Source organism: Macrobrachium nipponense, chromosome 22, assembly GCF_015104395.2.
Source record: "Macrobrachium nipponense isolate FS-2020 chromosome 22, ASM1510439v2, whole genome shotgun sequence".
In the NCBI taxonomy this organism is placed as follows: domain Eukaryota; kingdom Metazoa; phylum Arthropoda; class Malacostraca; order Decapoda; family Palaemonidae; genus Macrobrachium; species Macrobrachium nipponense.
The window spans coordinates 56,921,037-56,940,588 of record NC_087213.1 but is presented as its reverse complement, the minus strand read 5'-3'; the positions used below and the strand labels follow the sequence as shown (position 1 = coordinate 56,940,588).

Below are 19,552 nucleotides of genomic sequence, written 5' to 3'. Positions count from 1 at the left end.
GTAGTTTCAAAGTATTCCATGTACAGATTGGCTAAAATAGGACTTAAAGGACTACCCATACTACACCGAATTTTTGCTTGTAGAATGATTCCCCGAATGAAAATACGTTATTAGATGCATAATTAACAACTAACTTTATTATTTTGTCAAGTGCCAAAGGGAATGATCTGAATAGGGGATAATTTTTTCCCACTTAAAAACTGAAGAACGTCCTGTACTGGGTACTTTTGTGAATAGGGAGTCTACGTCAAGGCTAAAAGTTTTATGTTGTAAAGTGGTATATGTGCTTCTCTTGAATTTGTGACAAAAGTCTTCCGAATGTTTGATGTGACTGGGAGAAAAAGTGCCTAAAAAAAGGAGAAAGGAGGCCAGCTAACCATTTAGAAATTTTGTAATTGAAAGCTCCGGCGCATGAAACGATGGGTCTGAATGGAAGATTGTCTTTGTGAGTTTTGGGAAGACCATAAAAGTAGGGTAATTTAGGATTAATTACTTTAAATTTCTCTAATAGTTCAATACTCTTTTGTCTTGGCCAATTAATCTTACTTTCCGAAAAAATTCTGTGGGAAACGTTCTGGAGGGGATTTTTCGTCAGTTTTTCGTAAGTATTTGTGTCGCTAAGGAGCTGGTTGATTTTGTCGAGGTAGAAGTCTTTGTCCATTATTACAATTTTGCCGTCTTTGTCGGATCTACTTATTATAACATCTAACTTTTTTAGCGAGTGGATGGCTATCATGAATCTGCGGGGAACACAGGATATTTCTTATGAAGGTCAGTTAAAGCATTTAGTAACACTCCTTTTAAACATATCTCTTCACGGCTGTAGTTTTTGTCAGATATGAATTTATCAAAAGCCACTATGAAGTCTAGGTTGTTTTTGCGGTCTGGCATTAGGGCAAAGGATAAGCCTAAATTTTAAAACTAAATGTTGATTTACAGTAAGGGGGGTGTTGGATAAGTTAAAACTTTGTCTTGTTGTTCAAGATTATTCCATGCGCTATTATCTATTAGGTTATTTAACTTGCGTAAAGTCTGTTGGAATGAGTCACGCTATTATAGGCAGCAATGTCGGAACAGAATGAAATCAGATACCTGTATACGTGGTCCGTAGTGAGGAGGCGAAGATTAGATTGAGTTCCATATATCACTCTGCGTAGCACGAAGATGTCGTTTCTCGTATTGGTGATTCTTTCTTCCAGGAAAATCAGCGGGGGTGACCTAAATTGGCTTACTTGTGGACGAATCTCTTGGTATAAATACCACCTTTTCTGTAAAACGTTTCTCATTCATTATACTGAAGAGAGAGACAGCAGTCTCTGAAATATAGTACTTTTCTCTCTACATTTTGGTGTTTTTATGGGCTCCTTTTATTAGATATATATATATATATATTTATATGCATATGTTTGTGTATATACATATACATACATATACATAATATATATATATGAATATACACATATATATATATATATATATATATATATATATATATACATATATATAATATATTATTCGAGCTACAAATGTTCTTTGGTATGTAATTCGCTCTATCTCGGCATTAATATATTTTTATTTTTCATTTGATAATATTTATCAACTAAAAATTCTCCTTGGTTTACATATTTGAAAATATGATTAATTCCGAGGTAGAGCGAATTAGATATTAAAGGGCATTTGCAGCTCGAATAATATATATGAATCACGATGATGTGATAATTATATATATATATACATATATATATATATATATATATATATATATATATATATATACATATATATAATATTATATATATATATATATATATATATATATATATATATATATATATATATATATATATATTGTGCTTGAGTATTTTTATGCACGTATAAATAAGTATTTAGCACACGACGAAACAAACATTGGGGACATCTTTTGGAACGTTGCTTTCCTCGTCTTGTTTACGGTGAATTTAGAGAAACAAGCCAATTAGAGAGTCCGACACAGCGAAAAATCTAGCTTTGATATTTGCTGTCCAGCGTTTTGGAATCGTCGTAAAAGTGTTCAGAAAAGAGAAATATAAAAAAAAGTAAATTGACTGAATAGACGAGGACTGTGATGATGATGTTTCTCTCTCTCTCTCTCTCTCTCTCTCTCTCTCTCTCTCTCTAGAAAAAGCTTTTAGAGCGGATGAGCTCCTGGAGATAACCCGGGCGATATATCACCTCGCTTTCCCTCCTCTTAGAATAAGTTAAAAGGCGAAAAGAAATATTCGGACGCCCCCCTTCCCCCCTTCCTCCTCTCCCAGCGCGAGTGTCCTAATTTCCCCAGTGGGTCCATCGGAGGCCGCAATAGGCCATAAGTCTGCAGGCAGCATAAGGCACCACACTACCACTACCACTACTATTAGTAATCCTGTGGAGAGGTGGGTGTGGTTGGGGAGGGGTATTCCAGACTAGCTCGCACTGGAACCTGGAACTACTCAGGTTCTCCTGCAAGAAGATGCTCTCAGGGCTAGGGGGGTTGGGATGGGGAGTAGCAGGGGGTTTGAGGATTGGAGGGGTTAAGGGGGATTGGGATGATGGGATAGGTAGGGCGATTGGAATTGGGAGTGGGGATTGGGGTAAGGAGGGGTAGGGGATTAGGATGAGAGGGGTAGGGGGATTGGAATTGGAATGGGGAGGCGATTGGGATGGAAGTAGTAGGGGGTTTGGAATGGGGAGGGGTAGGGGATTGGGATGGGATAAGTAGTGCGATTGGAATTGGGAGGGGGGATTGGAATGAGGAGGGATAGGGGATTGGAATGGGGAGGAGCGGTGGGGGATGAGGAGAGGTAGGGGATTGGGATGGGGGTAGGGGGATTGGAATTGGGATGGGTAGGGGTGATTAGGATTGGGAGGGCAAGTTGAATGGGATGGGAGGGTTAGGGGGATTGGGATGGGGTTGGGTAGGTAATTGGGATGGAGAGAGAGAGAGAGAGAGAGAGAGAGAGAGAGAGAGAGAGAGAGAGAGGAGAAGGTGTTGTGAACAAAAAATACAAGGACCTGTTTCGTGGTAAAGCTTATATCGTGCAAATAATTAGGCCAACTGGAACCTCGTAAAGGAGGAAGAGCAGGTACCGTGAAAGTGGAGGCAAGGGAATCGGTACCGTATCATGGTACAACCGGTACCGTCGGGCGGTACCTACTTAAGGTTCTGAGCAGCGGGTATCGAGTAAAATAAATACCGATGGCGAGCGAAATAGTCTAATGGAGGTGGTTTTATCCAAATTAGAATGGTTAGTCGGATTTGTTTATTATTCAACTTTATATTCATTTACTGCTTATTTGAATAACTGATTGTTTCTTGGAAACTGAAACGATAAACAAATCATGCAACTGTCATAACGTCATAGTTGGGTTTCGATGTTTAATTAAAATAGCTTCAAGAATAATTCTGCAAAGAGATCAAATGTTGAATGGGTGCGGTGTATTTAAAAAAAATAAAAAAGAAACAAACAAAGGACTAACTTGTTAAACAAAGAACCAACTTGTTTGTTCTTTGTTAGAAGACGACACGTACTGCGAAAGCGGAAGTAATGATAAAACCTACGAAATTAAGACAGAATTTTATTATTTTCGAAAGGTGAAAGAGTCAAGGCATAAGTGGAAATGAGGAAGTGGAACATTGCATTAACAGATATCTCTCTAGGGAGAGAGAGAGAGAGAGAGAGAGAGAGAGAGAGAGAGAGAGAGAGAGAATTATCAATGACTGCTATCTGTAAGGCCTCACTAAGCTGCCACTCACCGCATGTCCAAAGTGAAGAATGTCACTAGTTTGAAACAGTCAAGGAGAGAGAGAGCGGAGAGAGAGAGAGAGAGACGAGAGAGAGAGAGAGAGAGAGAGAAGGGTGGGGGGGGGGGAGAGAGATGGAACGGGAAACACATAGCAAGTTCGTTTCCGTCATATTACGAAAAGAACCGACAATATTTACACTTATTTATGCACGTACTTACATTCATGACACACGGCGCCGGCTGCGTAAAATTTTAATGAAATAAATATAACGCGGCGGAATGAGGTAATTAAATGCAATAACGCTTGATGTAATTACGTCATTGACCGGATAACCTATGTTTTGAATAAATTCATATAATCGTCCCAGTGATTCCATTAGAATGATACTGTTTATTGCATACATTTGATATGATAATCAAAGTATTTTTTGGCGCCATTTGCATATAATTATGCTCAGAGTTCGAGGGAATGAGTTAAAGGAAAAATATTGTGAGCATTCTTCATCACGGTAGAGAATGATGGAAATGTTTGTATTTTTTGGGCAGTATTTTTCTTTATCTTTCTTTTTTTATAATTGCTGGGTAAATGAAAATTTTATTCATGTGGGGAAAAATTGGAAAGTTTTATTTTACGATCGAAGAGTTCGTCAGTATTTCGTAGTCTTCACGTGGATATTAATATTATTATTATTTTTTATTATTTTTTATTATTATTATTATTATTATTATTTATTTATTTATTTATTTTTTTTTTTTGCTCTATCACAGTCCTCCAATTCGACTGGGTGGTATTTATAGTGTGGGGTTCCGGGTTGCATCCTGCCTCCTTAGGAGTCCATCACTTTTCTTACTATGTGTGCCGTTTCTAGGATCACACTCTTCTGCATGAGGCCCGGAGCTACTTCAGCCTCTAGTTTTTCTAGATTCCTTTTCAAGGATCTTGGGATCGTGCCTAGTGCTCCTATGATTATGGGTACGATTTCCACTGGCATATCCCATATCCTTCTTATTTGTATTTTCAGATACTTATCCATTTTTTCCCTCTCTTTCTCTTCTTTATTATTATTATTATTATTATTATTATTATTATTATTATTATTATTATTGGAGAAACAAATCCACAGTTATGTAAATGTACATATATTTAAATTTTTAACTTTAAGGATAGCTTTGGGGAATCGGTTCGGTTCCCCTTTTCGATCTGGAGGTATAAGAGATTGATAAGAGGAACCGAACAGATTCCCAAAGGTATCCTAAAAGTTTTAAATTTAAATAGGTGTACATTTACATAACTGTGGATTTGTTTCTCCATTTGAAGACTCGTGCTACTATGAGGATTTTATCATTATTATTATTATTATTATTATTATTATTATTATTTATTATTATTATTATTTTATAATAGAAAAACACAAAGGGTAGCTTCAGCTGACCTGAATGTATTAGTTGTAAGGTGGGTCTGTCCCAGTTCTGATGAATGGAGACTGAATTCGACAGGTATATATGTACTACATATAAGCGGGAATAGATTGATACCTTTTTTCGTGGCTAGGTTTTTAACGTCACCTCTTTCTGATTCCCTGGATGCGAGTTCGAATCTCACCCGGGCGGTAGAATGCCTTCATTTCTTTCTTCGTTTTTTATCAAGACTTAGCAGTGGCAAGCGGTTCCATAGTGTGACAAATTCGGGAAGATGAGAGGCGTTGTTGTTAATAAAAAACATTTTTTAATACATATGAATTATATATGTATATATTTTTATTTGTATATATATACACACACATATATTTATAATTTGATTCATATACAAGCATTAAGCCACAAATTGTCCTTTAATATCCTATTCGCTCTCCCTCGGGAATAATATATTTTCGTATATGTTAACTAAAGGGGAGATTTTTTAGTTAACAATAAGTTCGTCGTCTCGTGGGATCGAACCACGGAAGACAGGAACTCACGACTGCAGTGAAGCGCCTTAAACCACACGGCCATCTCGTGAGGTATAAGTTGATTTCCGACTCCCACCTACAAATCTTATATATATATATATATATATATTATATATATATATATATATATATATCTATATATATAATTATATATATATATATATATAATATTATGCTTTATAGCAACACGAATAAATTAGCTTAGGAATCTGTCAACTCATGATTAGAATGCTTTACATAGTTCCCACAAAAATGAAGAATGCATACTTCACTTTCCAAAAGTGGCAGCCATACACTATACTTAGAAAAACAGATGTATTTCCTTTTTTTATAATCTGTAAATTCCTTATGCTTCGTAGTTGAATATTTATGTAATACTTACATACGATAGAATCTCTTTGGATAGTGGTCATGATACTCGCTCCACCATCAAGAGGGTTCGATCCTCTAGCGAGGGAGAGGGATTAAGCCGCGTTCTCTTAAATCATACTGTGAATATTGACCTGATAATCCATTCATTGAATCATGTACCTGGTAGATAGTCGATTGTCGTGTGTTACAGCTAGGGTGAAGAGGTACACTGGGATAACTATTCGCACATAGTTAAGAGGACTCGAGGGATGATGAATGAGAGTGAAAATTGCATCCTAAAGTAAGCTAGCATTGCATATATTTGTTTGTTTGTTTGTTTATTTATTTATTTGATTTTTTGTTTCTCATTTATTTATTTGTCTAATTTATTTATTTGTTTTAATGTCCCGTTGCGTAACGCTTTTCTTGTAAATTCGAAAAGTATAATTTTCGCTTCTTTTGAAGACGTTACATTAGATAGATAGATAGAGAGAGAGAGAGATAGGTACTGGTAACAGCACCATATAGTGTAAGGTCATTGCATTCTCATGAGAAGTCTTCCACGAAGGACTTCAGGCCGGCCGCTCTGTAATTTCACAGCAGAATACGAAAAAAATCACTGCTTGCTTTTAGTGATGGTTTCCTCACCTCGAGAGAGTGTTACTTTAAGGTTTTGGGAAATGAAGGTAGTTGAAGTCATTAGTCCTGTTATTCTAAGATTTAGGGAAATGAAGGTAGTTGAAGGTCATTAATCCTTCTGGTATTTTAAGTTTTGAGGAAATGAAGTTAGTTGAAGGTCATTAGTCCTGTTATTCTAAGATTTAGGGAAATGAAGGTAGTTGAAGGTCATTTGTCGTTCTGGTATTTTAAGTTTTGAGGAAATGAAGTTAGTTGAAGGTCATTAGTCCTGTTATTTTAAGTTTTGGGGAAATGAAGGTAGTTGAAAGTCATTAGTCCTGGTATTTTAAGTTTTGGGGAATGAAGGTAGTTAATGGTCATTAGTCCTTCTGGTATTTCAAGTTTTGGGGGAAATAAAGATAGTTGACGGTCATTAGTCCAAGTATTTTATGTTTAGGGGAAATGAAGGTAGTTTAAGGTCATTAGTCCTGTTTGTCTAAGGTTGGGGAAATGAAGGTACTAGGTCATTAGTCCTTCATAAGGTGAGGGAAAATATAGGATTTTGGAGATATTGAACGTATCTTTTTGTGGTTAAAATTGGCCCAATGGACAACACCATATTCCACTTAAATTGTCTTTTGTTCACAATACGTTTGGCGTTTCCAAATAAATAATGTTTGTACGTAGCCTTATGAATCTTTTGCATGAGTAATAAAGCATGTTGTAATAGTACTTTTAATTGTTTTAGTTTCAATAAGAAGCAAGAAATATACTAAGTTTGATGAATGGTTCACCCATTTGGACGTTTTAATCTTAAATATATATCATATATTTACCAATATATAATATATATATATATATACTATATTATATATATATATATAATATATATATATATATAACAAAAAAAAATACATATACACACACACACACACACACACACACACACACACACACATATATATATAATATATATATATATATATATATATATATATATATATATTATGAAACGTCTTATAAGCTGCAGTCATTCTCCATTTATAAACAAAAATATTCTTAAAAGATTTTTCTTAGAGAAAATAATCTTCAAAAATGTAAAAATGTTCACCTGAATATATTTACTGTCGACAAGTATTTTATCTTTTTCTTTTTTTTAAAGAATCAAATAATTTTGAGGGAGTGAGAGGATGATTGCCAGGTATTTTGACTAGGGTGTGTAAGTTATTTTAACTATGCTTGGAACATATTTTAACTACGGTTTGTAAGTTATTTTAAATACGATATACAAGTTGTTATAACTATGGCATGCAAGTCATCTCAACTACGGTATGAAAGTTATTTTAACTGCGGTATGGCAGTCATTTTAACTAAGGTATGGAAGTTAAACTATATTATGGGAATCATATTAAGTGAATTATGTAAGATTTTTCAACTACGGCTTGGAGTTATTTTAACTACGGTATGAAAATTAGATCAACTACGGTATTAAAGTTATTTTAACTACGGCACGTGATCTGGGGATTAAATATGAATTATCATTCAATTATAGAATTACCGAAAGGATTTTGTTACAAAAGAATACCCTAGTCTGGCTGATGGTACAACTGTGTCATTTTTCACGCATAATTAAAGGCCCACGCTGTGATAAGTTTGTCATGTGCTTCGTTCAAATTCCTCTTTTATCATGTTTCGCAACGGAAAATGAAATGTATGGCTTTTTCATCAGGTTATTCAACAAGATATACAGCTTCCAGTAATAAATTCTCATTATGGTGGAGCAGGAATTCCATTACAAAATGTATGTCATATTATCGGGGACTTACTCAACGCGTCATGAATTATATTCTGCCAGGTTTTTTTTTCTGTGGCTTCAAAAAATCAAAAGGAATCGTAAGAGCTTTAATTTGTTTAATTTTTCTTAATTTCTGCCACTGGATGGTGTTGGAAAACATTTACTTTTAACTTTTAATTCGTAGCTCTGAATAAAAAAAAAAGAAAAGAAAAGCTAAGCTACGAGTTTCACTGAACTCTGATTCCACGCTCTTATTCTCTGCTTTAAAAAAAATAAAAGAAATAAAAAATTGATAATAAACCAAGAAAATGCTTGATAAACGCTATTCGGATTTTTGCATCATTCCGGTTGTTGGTGCGTGTCACCATCCTCATTACCATTATCATTATCATCATCATTATCATAATCATCATTTTCACCATCAGTACCATCTATCTCATGACTAAAGTATGTGTGTGTGTCACATTCTGATAACCACCGGACGGACGAAACGTGCAACCTTGCTATCGTTGCGACAGGTCTAGAAAAGAGGGGGTGTGGTGCTGCAGCCCCCACCTCCCTCCTCCCCTCCCCGCGATTCATGCAAATGACTGGAATCTGTGCGAATCGAGGAGGAGGAGGAGGAGAAGGTGGGAGGGAGAGAGAGAGAGACGGGGGGTGGGGAGCGATAGGAGGCGGTGATAGAGGAATCTTCACGTGTGCCATCTCTCCACCTCCAGTTTATTATAAAAGCCACGAGTCCCACCCCAGTTCTTCAGTCGCATCTTCGCCCTCCAATCAAGTCGCAGGCTTCGAGGTCCTCCTCCTACTCCTCCTCACCACCATCATCCAGAAGATAGATAGCTGTCTTCTTCTTCTTATCTCATCTCAGCATCCAAGCATCATCTCTTCTCTCTCGTTAAGAGCATCATCATCATCATCGACTTCTGTCTGACCTCCGACTGTTTTGATTTCTCTGAGAAAAAGATTCTTCCTCTTCTGATTCTTTTCGAATTGCCTATTTAATCCCTTGTTCTCTTTCCTCGTACTTATTTCATTCCATTTTCTCTCGATTTTTTTTATTGTCATTTCTCTCATCTTCGTCGTTCGCACGAGTACCATTATGTTCTTCAAGGTGAGACGATTTGTGTTTGCCTGTTCAGTCTGTTAAATTTGTGTCTGGTAGTCTTACATGTTAATGAGCAAACGACTGTGAGGGGTTTATGAGGTACTAATTGACTCAATGTTTTCTTGAAGTGGAGGCTTAGGAATGCGTGTAATATATATGTATATATATATATATATATATATATATATATTATATATACATATATATATAAATATATATATATATATAATATTAATCTATATATATATATATATATATATATATATATATATATATATAATAATTGTTTGTGTGTGTTTTTTTTTGTGTGGGGGGGGGGGGCTGGTGTATGTGGTATATAGTATATATCTATACATACGTGCAACTGACACATACCATATATATAGTATGTGTGTGTGTGTTGTGTGTGGCTGTGTTGTGATAAATAGCTATGTATATTGTATGTATGTGGTGTGTCGTTGTAACATCCTTTATATATTTTTAAACATATGCTTGTTTGTAGTTTAATCTCTAATTACGTGCAAACATGCAAAAGTACTTTGCTAAATGTCACTCATCAAATTTTTATGGATTCTGATAGTTAATGGGATGTTTTTCTTGCATGTAATAAAATATGCAAGGATCAACAGCATCAGCATGTTTACTTTGATTTGCTATGTGAAGTTTTAAAACTTGTTGATACTTAATGCTAGGGAAATCGTAAATAGTAAACGTTGTTTTTTTCTGTTTTTTTTTTTTTAATACAATTGATATTCCTTCTTTGAATGAGTCGTTCTGTTGAATTAGTTTATCCCGAGGATGTTAAGTAGCTAAGCAGAGGATTTTAATTGGCAGGATTTTGTATAAATATATAATATATATATATATATATATATATATATATATATATATAATATATATGTATGTATATATATATATATATACATACATACATACATACATTACGAATAAATTATATATACATATATATATATATATATATATATATATATATATATATATATATATATTATATTATATATATATATATATATATATATATATATATATATATATTATATATATCAGATATATATGTATATATATATATAGATATATATATATATATATATATATATATATATATAGAGATTAGTCAGTAACATAAATATTCTTTCTGGTCAGGTTAATATTTAAGCGATAAGCACCAGCTTCATTATTGCGACAGGTTCTATTCCGCTACCCGCGGTCCGTTGACGCAACTCGGCTATAGCTGTCTGCTTGCGTAAGGGTTTTTCCGTCATCGTTAGCTTCCGTCACCTTGACATTATCTCCGTCTGTAGGACGCAAGCACCCGGTCGGAACACGTTTCTAACGTGTATCGCTCGACCTTGATTTGCGTATTATGGCGTGAGCAACTTGTTGCGGGGGATGGGGTGGGGGGGAAGGGTTGATGGTGAGTCCTAGTGGAGATGGGGGGAGAATAGGGATCCCGTGGAGTTACGAAGGTAGGTTTTAGATGTTAATCAAGTGTAATAATTGAACTTATTAAACCTTCATCGAATTTAAACTTTTTTACTTAATGTTAGGTTTATTTTAAGTTTTACGAGTAATCATTTAGCGTTTTTTTCATGTTTTTTTTATTTATTTAGCTTTAGCTTTGGCCCGGGGTGTGAGATGAAGGCTAATCCTTCAATCATCGTTGTGACTTAGTTTTTGAGTTATGCTAATTTTTTTTTTCATTCAAAACATTTTTATTTTATCCCTGCATTGACTTCATTCGAGTTTCAGTTGTCATCCCAGCCACAGGTACAATATTATCTGCTCATTTCATTACGTGATAATAAATAACTTTAAGATGAAATATTTACTTTTTACTTTAGATTTTTTATTTTTATTGGTAAATAACTACGTTAAGCGTTTATATGTAACTGATTTTATTCAAGAGGATGTGTTTATTTTATTTTCAGCTGGAAAGATCCTTTTGATTTAGTGATAAAGTATTAATGAAAAAATTAGTAATTTACTTTTCAATAATATTTGGTTGATATTTACAAAGAAATATATAATTTAGCGTTCAGGAAGGAAATATAATTTTATCTTGCTCGGGGAATAAGCCTACAAACTATACTCTGTTGTTGTTGTTTGGTGGGTGAAGGTGGGGGGGAGGGAAGGTTTAGGAAATGTCTATAGCAGAGCCTGAAAAGGTCTGAAAAAGGTGTTTCGCGTTGACTTGATGCAGAATAAGTAAATCTAGTATTTCTTTTCATTCAGTAAAAATAACGTGTGGTATCTAGGTTGTCTTTCTACTAAGCTTTCGGTGTTTTTTCTTCTGACTGCATGTAAATCAGTAACCTTTAGTTTTTTTTATTTTTATGGAAAGGCTCAGGTGTGACTTATTCAGTTATAGCAAGATCTGATAGGTTGGTGACATTTGACTATATCAGCAAAAGATTCCGCATCGGTTTATCTTCAGGGGTCAATGTTTAACAATTTTTTTGCTTTGTATGTGTTTGTGTTTGTGAAAGCGTTTGTTCGGGGTATGTCTGTGCTTAAGTTGTCTTTTGTGTTTCAGCAAGAAGCAATTCGTGTTTGTTGTACCGTCTTTATATATATATATATATAATATATATATATATATATATATAGATATCTATATATATATATATATATATATATATATATATATATATATATATATATGTATGTAAGTTTTTGTCTTAATTTTTTATGTCATTTGTTTTTATCCGTTGATCCATAAACTTTCCAGTAATAAATGTATATAAAAATTCATTAATACATTTGTTTCTTTTTGAACTGGCGTCGCAGTTACTATGGTTTTGACGGCGGTATTTTCTTTATCGAATCAATAATTGTATTTTATGCAATTTTTTTACCATTTTGAATATCAATCTCTACCCCCCCCCCCCCACTACTTTGACTTTTGATGTTGTGTAAGCTAATCCTTATTTGTTCATTTATTTTCTCTGTGCTGTGTGTAAGTATATTTACGTTTAATAAACACAGCTTTTTGTATTTACATTCAGTCCTATATATTTTAGTCAGTATTGTCTGATATTAATTACCTCCTACACCCCTGTGCATATATTATATGTATGTATGTATGTATTAACATATATTTGTGTTTATGTTTGTAAGAGTATGTGTTGTACTTCTAATATTTTTTATACATATAGTATATGTTCGTATTTATGTGTGTATGTATGTATGTATGTAAGTGAGAGTATGTGTTGTGTTTTGAGTCCTTTTGAAATGCATGTATGTAGGTCTACATGTATGTAAATATGTATGTATATGAATTTGCATACGGTATGTGCATATGTTTGTTAGGTTATATGTGCTTCACTCCAAATTATTTTGATTACATTATCATAAGACTTTATTGAGAGCAAACATCAGAAATCGAATTCCCTGCAACGGCCAAAAAAAAAAAAAAAAAAAAAAAAAAAAAAAAAAAAAAAAAAAAAAAAAATAAAAAAAAAAAAAAAAAAAAAAAAAAAACGTTTCAGTACAAACCTGGTCCCTCAAATTCCTCAGGCCCCTGTGGTTCCTGTTCCTGTTGCCGTTGTTGCCGTTATTCTGGCCGCGACGGGCACAGCGATTGCCAATTTCAATTATGGCCCCCCCAATGTGGGGCTCCCCGGACCAGTCGGTCCCGCAGTTCCTGTCGCCTATGTGAGTAATTACACTAATGACATTTGGCCATGCAAATGCCCACACCCGCACCCCTCTCTGGCTTATTTTCTCTCTCTCTCTCTCTCTCTCTCTCTCTCTCTCTCTCTCTCTCTCTCTGTTTGTTTATACTGTGCTGAACTCTTTTTGCCTTTGTGCGCTCATTGTCCAAACCATGACTTTTGAATGGAAATGGGAAATGGTATCTCTCTCTGTCTCTCTCTCTCTCTCTCTCTCTCTCTCAAAAGTATCCTTTTTTGAATTAATGCATTAATTAGACGATTATCATATAAGCTCCACTTCTGACTAAAAAGTGAGAAAAAATAATATTATTTGCAAAAAAAAAAAAAAAAAACAAGCAATTGAATAGTGAAATAAGTGAATTAATAAATAAACAAATAAAAATTGCCATTTGCGCATATCCTTTCCCCGCCGAAGCCTCCGATGCCATACAACTTCGGATACGGCGTGGCGGATTCTTACACCGGCAACGACTTCGGCCACAGCGAGGCCTCCGACGGGAACGCCGTGAAGGGCACATACTACGTCCTCCTCCCCGACGGCAGGAAGCAGGTCGTCACTTACAAGGCGGATTACAGCGGGCTACAACGCAGAGGTGAATACAGTATTTCATATATACGTATATATATATATATATATATATATATATATATACGTATATATATATATATATATATATATATATATATATATATATATATATATATATATATATATATAATATGGGTAGCATATTTTTTGAGGCTGGTATATTGGCAAAATAAAGTAACTCCAAGTTCGTATTTTGATGTTTGTATATGAATAGATGTTTCATGAATTGGCTGCTAAAGAGTCACTATATGTTGTGTTAGGATGAATATTCTGGTATTGATATTTTTTCAACGCCAAGTTAAATGCGTCATGTTTATATGTATGTGTATATAATAATATATTATACTATATAGTATATATATATATATATATATATATAGTATATATATATATATATATATAATGTAATATGAATTTTTATATATAATATATTGTATATATATGTATATGAATTTATATATATATATATATATATATACTATATATATATATATATATATATATATAGTATAAATGTATATATAAATGTATACATATATATACATATATACATACATACATACTTGCTTACATTTATATACCTTTAAGAACTACCAGGTATATGTATAATGTAAATAATTTTACGACTTTCTCCGTCTCACTACAGGTGGCCTATGAGGGAACAGCCAGCTACCCGGTGGCTGTCGGCCCAGGTCCTCTTGGACCTGTGGGTCCCAAACCAGGTTATGGCAAATAGGAATAAAGAGAAAATAACGCTATAGATACAGGGTCATTTTAGTCACTTCTTTCTCCCATAGATTTCCAGGTTTTTTTATGTAAAAGAAAAAAAATGAGTATTTTATTCCAAATTTTATATGTAGAAGTAAAAATATGTATTTTATCTAGATTTTAAATGTAGAAGAGAAAAAATTGTATTTTATATTAATAGAAAAAAATGTACATTTAGATTTCCAGTTTCTATATGTGAAAGACAAATTGTATATTTAGATATCAAATTTTATATGTAAAAAATATTTATATTTAGATTTCCAACTTTTATATGTGAAACAAAAGAAGTGTATTTAGATTTCCAAAGTGTATACTTACATTTCCAACTTTTATATGTAAAAGGAAAAAATTTATATTTAGATATTTTTAGGCAGTTTCTTAGGTATCATTTCAGAATCTGGAAATCTCTGTGATCTTCTGTAATCCCATAGCAGCGTTCTTCTTGTATAACGAAAGAGGTTGATTTGTGAATACCTCTGGCAGCCATTTTTATACCTCTCAGCTCTTACGTGTTTGTGTTTATGAATGAATGTGTCAATGGATTTCAAGTTTCAATGCAGCTGGTATGTTGCAGAATCGTGTCTTAAATTTTTTTTTTTTTTTTTTATCTATGACTGCTTACATGGAAGAAAGAATAGTATTTTAAAGTGGTGTGTATTTTGTCATTCCTTCAGATGACAGATAAATCTGTGTTCATAATCATAAGCTTCTATGTGTTAGTATATCTTTGGAATAGTCATTTTTGTATTCAGATATGTTTGCTGGTATCTTTGGTAAAGGTATATTTTTGTATTAAGATATGCTTGCGTGTATCTTTGGAAAAGGTATTTTTGTATGAAGATATGCGTCACTGCTTCAGTGGAAAAGGGTATTTTTGTGTTTAGATATGTGTTACTGATGTGTGGAAAAAGATATGTGTTGTAACTGTATCTTTGTAATAAGTAATTACGTATAAAGATATTGCCTTTCTTGCATGAGAATCAAGCGATGATATTGGTATACTGTATAAAGATATTGCCTTTCTTGCATGAGAATCAAGCGATGATATTGGTATACTGTGTATTGTAATTTGAAAAATGTCCTTAATTGTCTATTGATTGTACCGTTCTGATAAATCCATGATGCTTTAAATTTAGTGTTTTGTGAAGTTCAGTCAAAGTTTTCCCCATATGTTTGGAATTTTCAGAGCCGTGGGTGTCTTGTGTATACTATGTATCATGCGTTATGGAATGTTTTTATGCATGCGCACTGAATCGCGGTCAGCTGTATCAGTGATATACTCCTGCTACGTGTCTTAGGTTAAACTCTGAGGATATACCGTCAATAAATCATATCTAGTCTTCTGCATAATGTTTTTTATTTTCCTTTTCCTGTGATTTTTTTTTTCTTTTCTTTTTTTTTTGAGGAAAAAACTGGGCATTTTATCTCATGACAAACTTTATTGTCACTAATTCATGGTGTATTTTATCTTTTTACGTTTTATTTCCTTTTCCCTCTGATCATGGTTTTCATGAGGGAGAGAAACTTAGGAATTTTAACTCAGAACAGATTTCCCTGTTACTAATTCATGATGTTTTATTAATTCTTTTCTTCGTTTCTCAACATTTTTTCATTATGTTCTTAGTTATTCACTAATATTTTTGACAAAGCTTCTGTGCGGAGAGACACTGAGAATTTTATCTTATGACAAACACAGAAAATATATTTTCATTATGAATAATTCAGGATGTATTATATTCCTGATTTTAATTTCACTGGTGGTATTTCTTAAAGATTTTCTTTTCTATTGTCTTCAAAGTTACTCAGATTTTTTTAATTTCATTTGGTTTTCCTTTTTAGCGATTTATTTCTAAGATTTAAGATTTTCAGTATTGTGTAAAAGAGTTGAATATTTTCGTTAAGGCTTTATATACCGAAATTATATATATATATATATATATATATATATATATATATACTATATATATATCTATATATATATATATATTTGATCTTCAAGTGTGCCTTACGACCTTCGTATTCATGAAAGATTGTCAAACAAAAACAAAAAAAAAATACTTTTTTCGTTTTTAGTGGGAACTCATGGTCAACGTCTGTAATAATAATAATAATAATGATAATAATAATAATAATAATAATAATAATAATAAAATAATAATAATAATAATAATAATAATAATCAGCTACCTTTCAGTAAGAAGTGGTACGAGCACCAACCTGAGGGAGTGATAGAAAACGATCAGGCAAAAATCTTCTGGGACTATGGTATCAGAACAGACCAGACGTGACGTTGATTGACAAATCAAGAAGAAAGTAATCACTCATTGATGTCGCAATACCATGGGACACCAGAGTTGAAGAGAAAGAGAGGGAAAAAATGGATAAGTATCAAGATCTGAAAATAGAAATAGGAAGGATATGGGATATGCCAGTGGAAATTGTACCTATAATCATAGGAGCACTAGGCACGATCCCAAGATCCCTGAAAAGGAATCTAGAAAAACTAGAGGCTGAAGTAGCTCCAGGACTCATGCAGAGGAGTGTGATCTTAGAAACGGCGCACATAGTAAGAAAAGTGATGGACTCCTAAGGAGGCAGAATGCAACCCGGAACCCCACACTATAAATACCACCCAGTCGAATTGGAGGACTGTGATAGAGCAAAAAAAAAAAAAAAAAAAAAAAAAAAAACATGACCTGTCGGTTCCACAAAAATAACACTCATCTTGGTTTCCAAGGTGAGGTTCAATGTACATCAAACTTATTTTAGAACGAAAAAAAAGTTGATGTGATCGAGAAACTCAATTTAGTTTTCACAGATTTGAGAGCGAGGACCTTTGATTGCAGAAGTTTATAGCACGTTTTATAGATACTGCCTGTATCAAGTCAGTTTAAACCATACCTTGAACTACGCGGGACTGCATGATTACGTTTAGACGTTTCAGAGAGAGAGAGAGAGAGAGAGAGAGAGAGAGAGAGAGAGTGTCCTTGTCATATGACACGAGAATTCTAAATTTCTTTAAATCACTACTTAACAAAATTCTTCAAAACTGTGAGAGAGAGAGAGAGAGAGAGAGAGAGAGAGAGAGAGAGAGAGAGAGAGAGAGAGATTGTCGTTATCATATTAAACGAAAATTTAGATCTAGTTAAATCGTTACTTAAAATTCTTCAAAACTGAAAGAGAGAGAGAGAGAGAGAGAGAGAGAGAGAGAGAGAGAGAGAGAGAGAGAGAGATTGATTGTCGTTATCATATCAAACGAGAATTCAGATTCCGTTAAATCGTTACTTAAAATTTTTCAAAACTAAGAGAGAGAGAGAGAGAGAGAGAGAGAGAGAGAGAGAGAGAGAGAGAGATTTTCATCATCAAAGAAACAGATACGCGGAATTTATTTAGCTTTCTGGAAGCGCGACCTACAAGCTGGTGCAATATCCATTTTCCATTTATTTTTTATTCATCAAGTTTTTTTTTTTTTTTTTTTTTTTTACGTGTCATCGGCTCTTCCCCAGTGGGCAGCTGCGCTCAGCCCGCGAGCTAGCCAGCCCAGTGCCACATAGAGTGCCACCCAGAGTACCACCCACAGTGTGCCATCACCCTATTACCTTTAATCCTGTTGGGTGTCATAAATCCTGTGGGCGAATGGCATCCTCATTTCTCAGGGCCCCATTCCAGGTGAAGAATGGGTTTACTTACCATTCATAACAGTCGGTGATGTTTACCTCTCTCTCTCTCTCCTCTCTCTCTCTCTCTCTCTCTCTCTGTTTTGTTTAGTAATGACTTGATGAGATGTAGAATTTCGATTTATGTGGTAAGGATGGCCTCTCTCTCTCTCTCTCTCTCTCTCTCTCTCTCTCTCTCTCTCTCTCTCTCTCTCAGAATTTTTTGACCATGAATTAATAAGGCTAAAACGTGGCAAACACAATCATACATAGGCGTTCTCTCTCTCTCTCTCTCTCTCTCTCTCTCTCTCTCTCTCTCTTTCTCTCTCAGATGAGTTCCCTTATAGTGATAATTTTAGAATATTTTGCAGTTTCTACCCCAGAAAAATCTTTCTTTAATAATATAAATTTGCCAATATTAATTAGTTTTTAAAACTGTTCATTCATTGATTCTGGAAACAACACTATTCCATTTTTTAATTAAGAATATTGATATTACTATTAGAGTATTCTTTATCAAATCTTTTTTTTATTTCAACAATTCTTAGCTTTGCTGCCTGTCATTCATAATTGACAGCTTGTGACACGTCTGACAGGCCTCACTGGAGGCTGTCAAAATTGATCGCTAAGGTGTGTTGCAAGTGACTTTTCAGGAACCAGTGTCTCTGTTTTGAATAACTTAAATGCTAACCAGATCTAGCATTGCCTAATATCCCTAAGGTGATAGGAGATGAGAGGAAGAGATAGAAAGAGAGAGAGGGTGGGGGGGGGGGGGGGGGAGAGCTGTCTTTTATGAGAGCAAGTTAATCTTTAAAAAAAAACTATCAAAGTTTTCATAAGTCAAAACGGTATTGACGAAATCCTCATTGTATGAATTTCGACTCACTTTTTGTAGCTCGAAAAAAAATTCGGATGAGAACTCTCGTCCTTGTTATAAGCTGTAACGTATTACAAAAGGGTTCGTTGTTTCATATATAAACGAACGTCTTTTAAAATTCAAGTTCCGCATTGCCAAAATATTTTGGAAATCAGTCATTAAAAGAAAAATAAATAAATAAGAAATTGATTTTATCAGTAAATCAGTCATTAAAAGAAAAATAAATAAATAAAAAACAAATTGATTTTATCAGTAATTCATCATTAAAATTAAAATAAATAAATAAAAAATTGATTTTATCAGGAAATCAGTCATTAAAAGGAAAGTTTCATATATAAACGAGCGTCTTTTAAAATTCAAGCTCCGCATTGCCAAAATATTTTG

At 33.8% G+C, this 19,552-nt stretch overlaps 1 protein-coding gene across 1 annotated transcript; it reads left to right on the top strand.

Annotated features, from left to right (window-relative positions):
- The first annotated feature begins 9,245 nt into the window (after positions 1–9,245).
- LOC135198401 (cuticle protein 8-like) lies at positions 9,246–15,978 on the top strand. Its single transcript, XM_064225939.1, has 4 exons — positions 9,246–9,589; positions 13,121–13,258; positions 13,694–13,871; positions 14,514–15,978. The coding sequence occupies exons 1-4, from the start codon at positions 9,578–9,580 to the stop codon at positions 14,522–14,524; spliced, it is 339 nt and encodes a 112-aa protein (XP_064082009.1). The 5' UTR covers positions 9,246–9,577; the 3' UTR covers positions 14,525–15,978.
- The last annotated feature ends 3,574 nt before the right edge of the window (positions 15,979–19,552 follow it).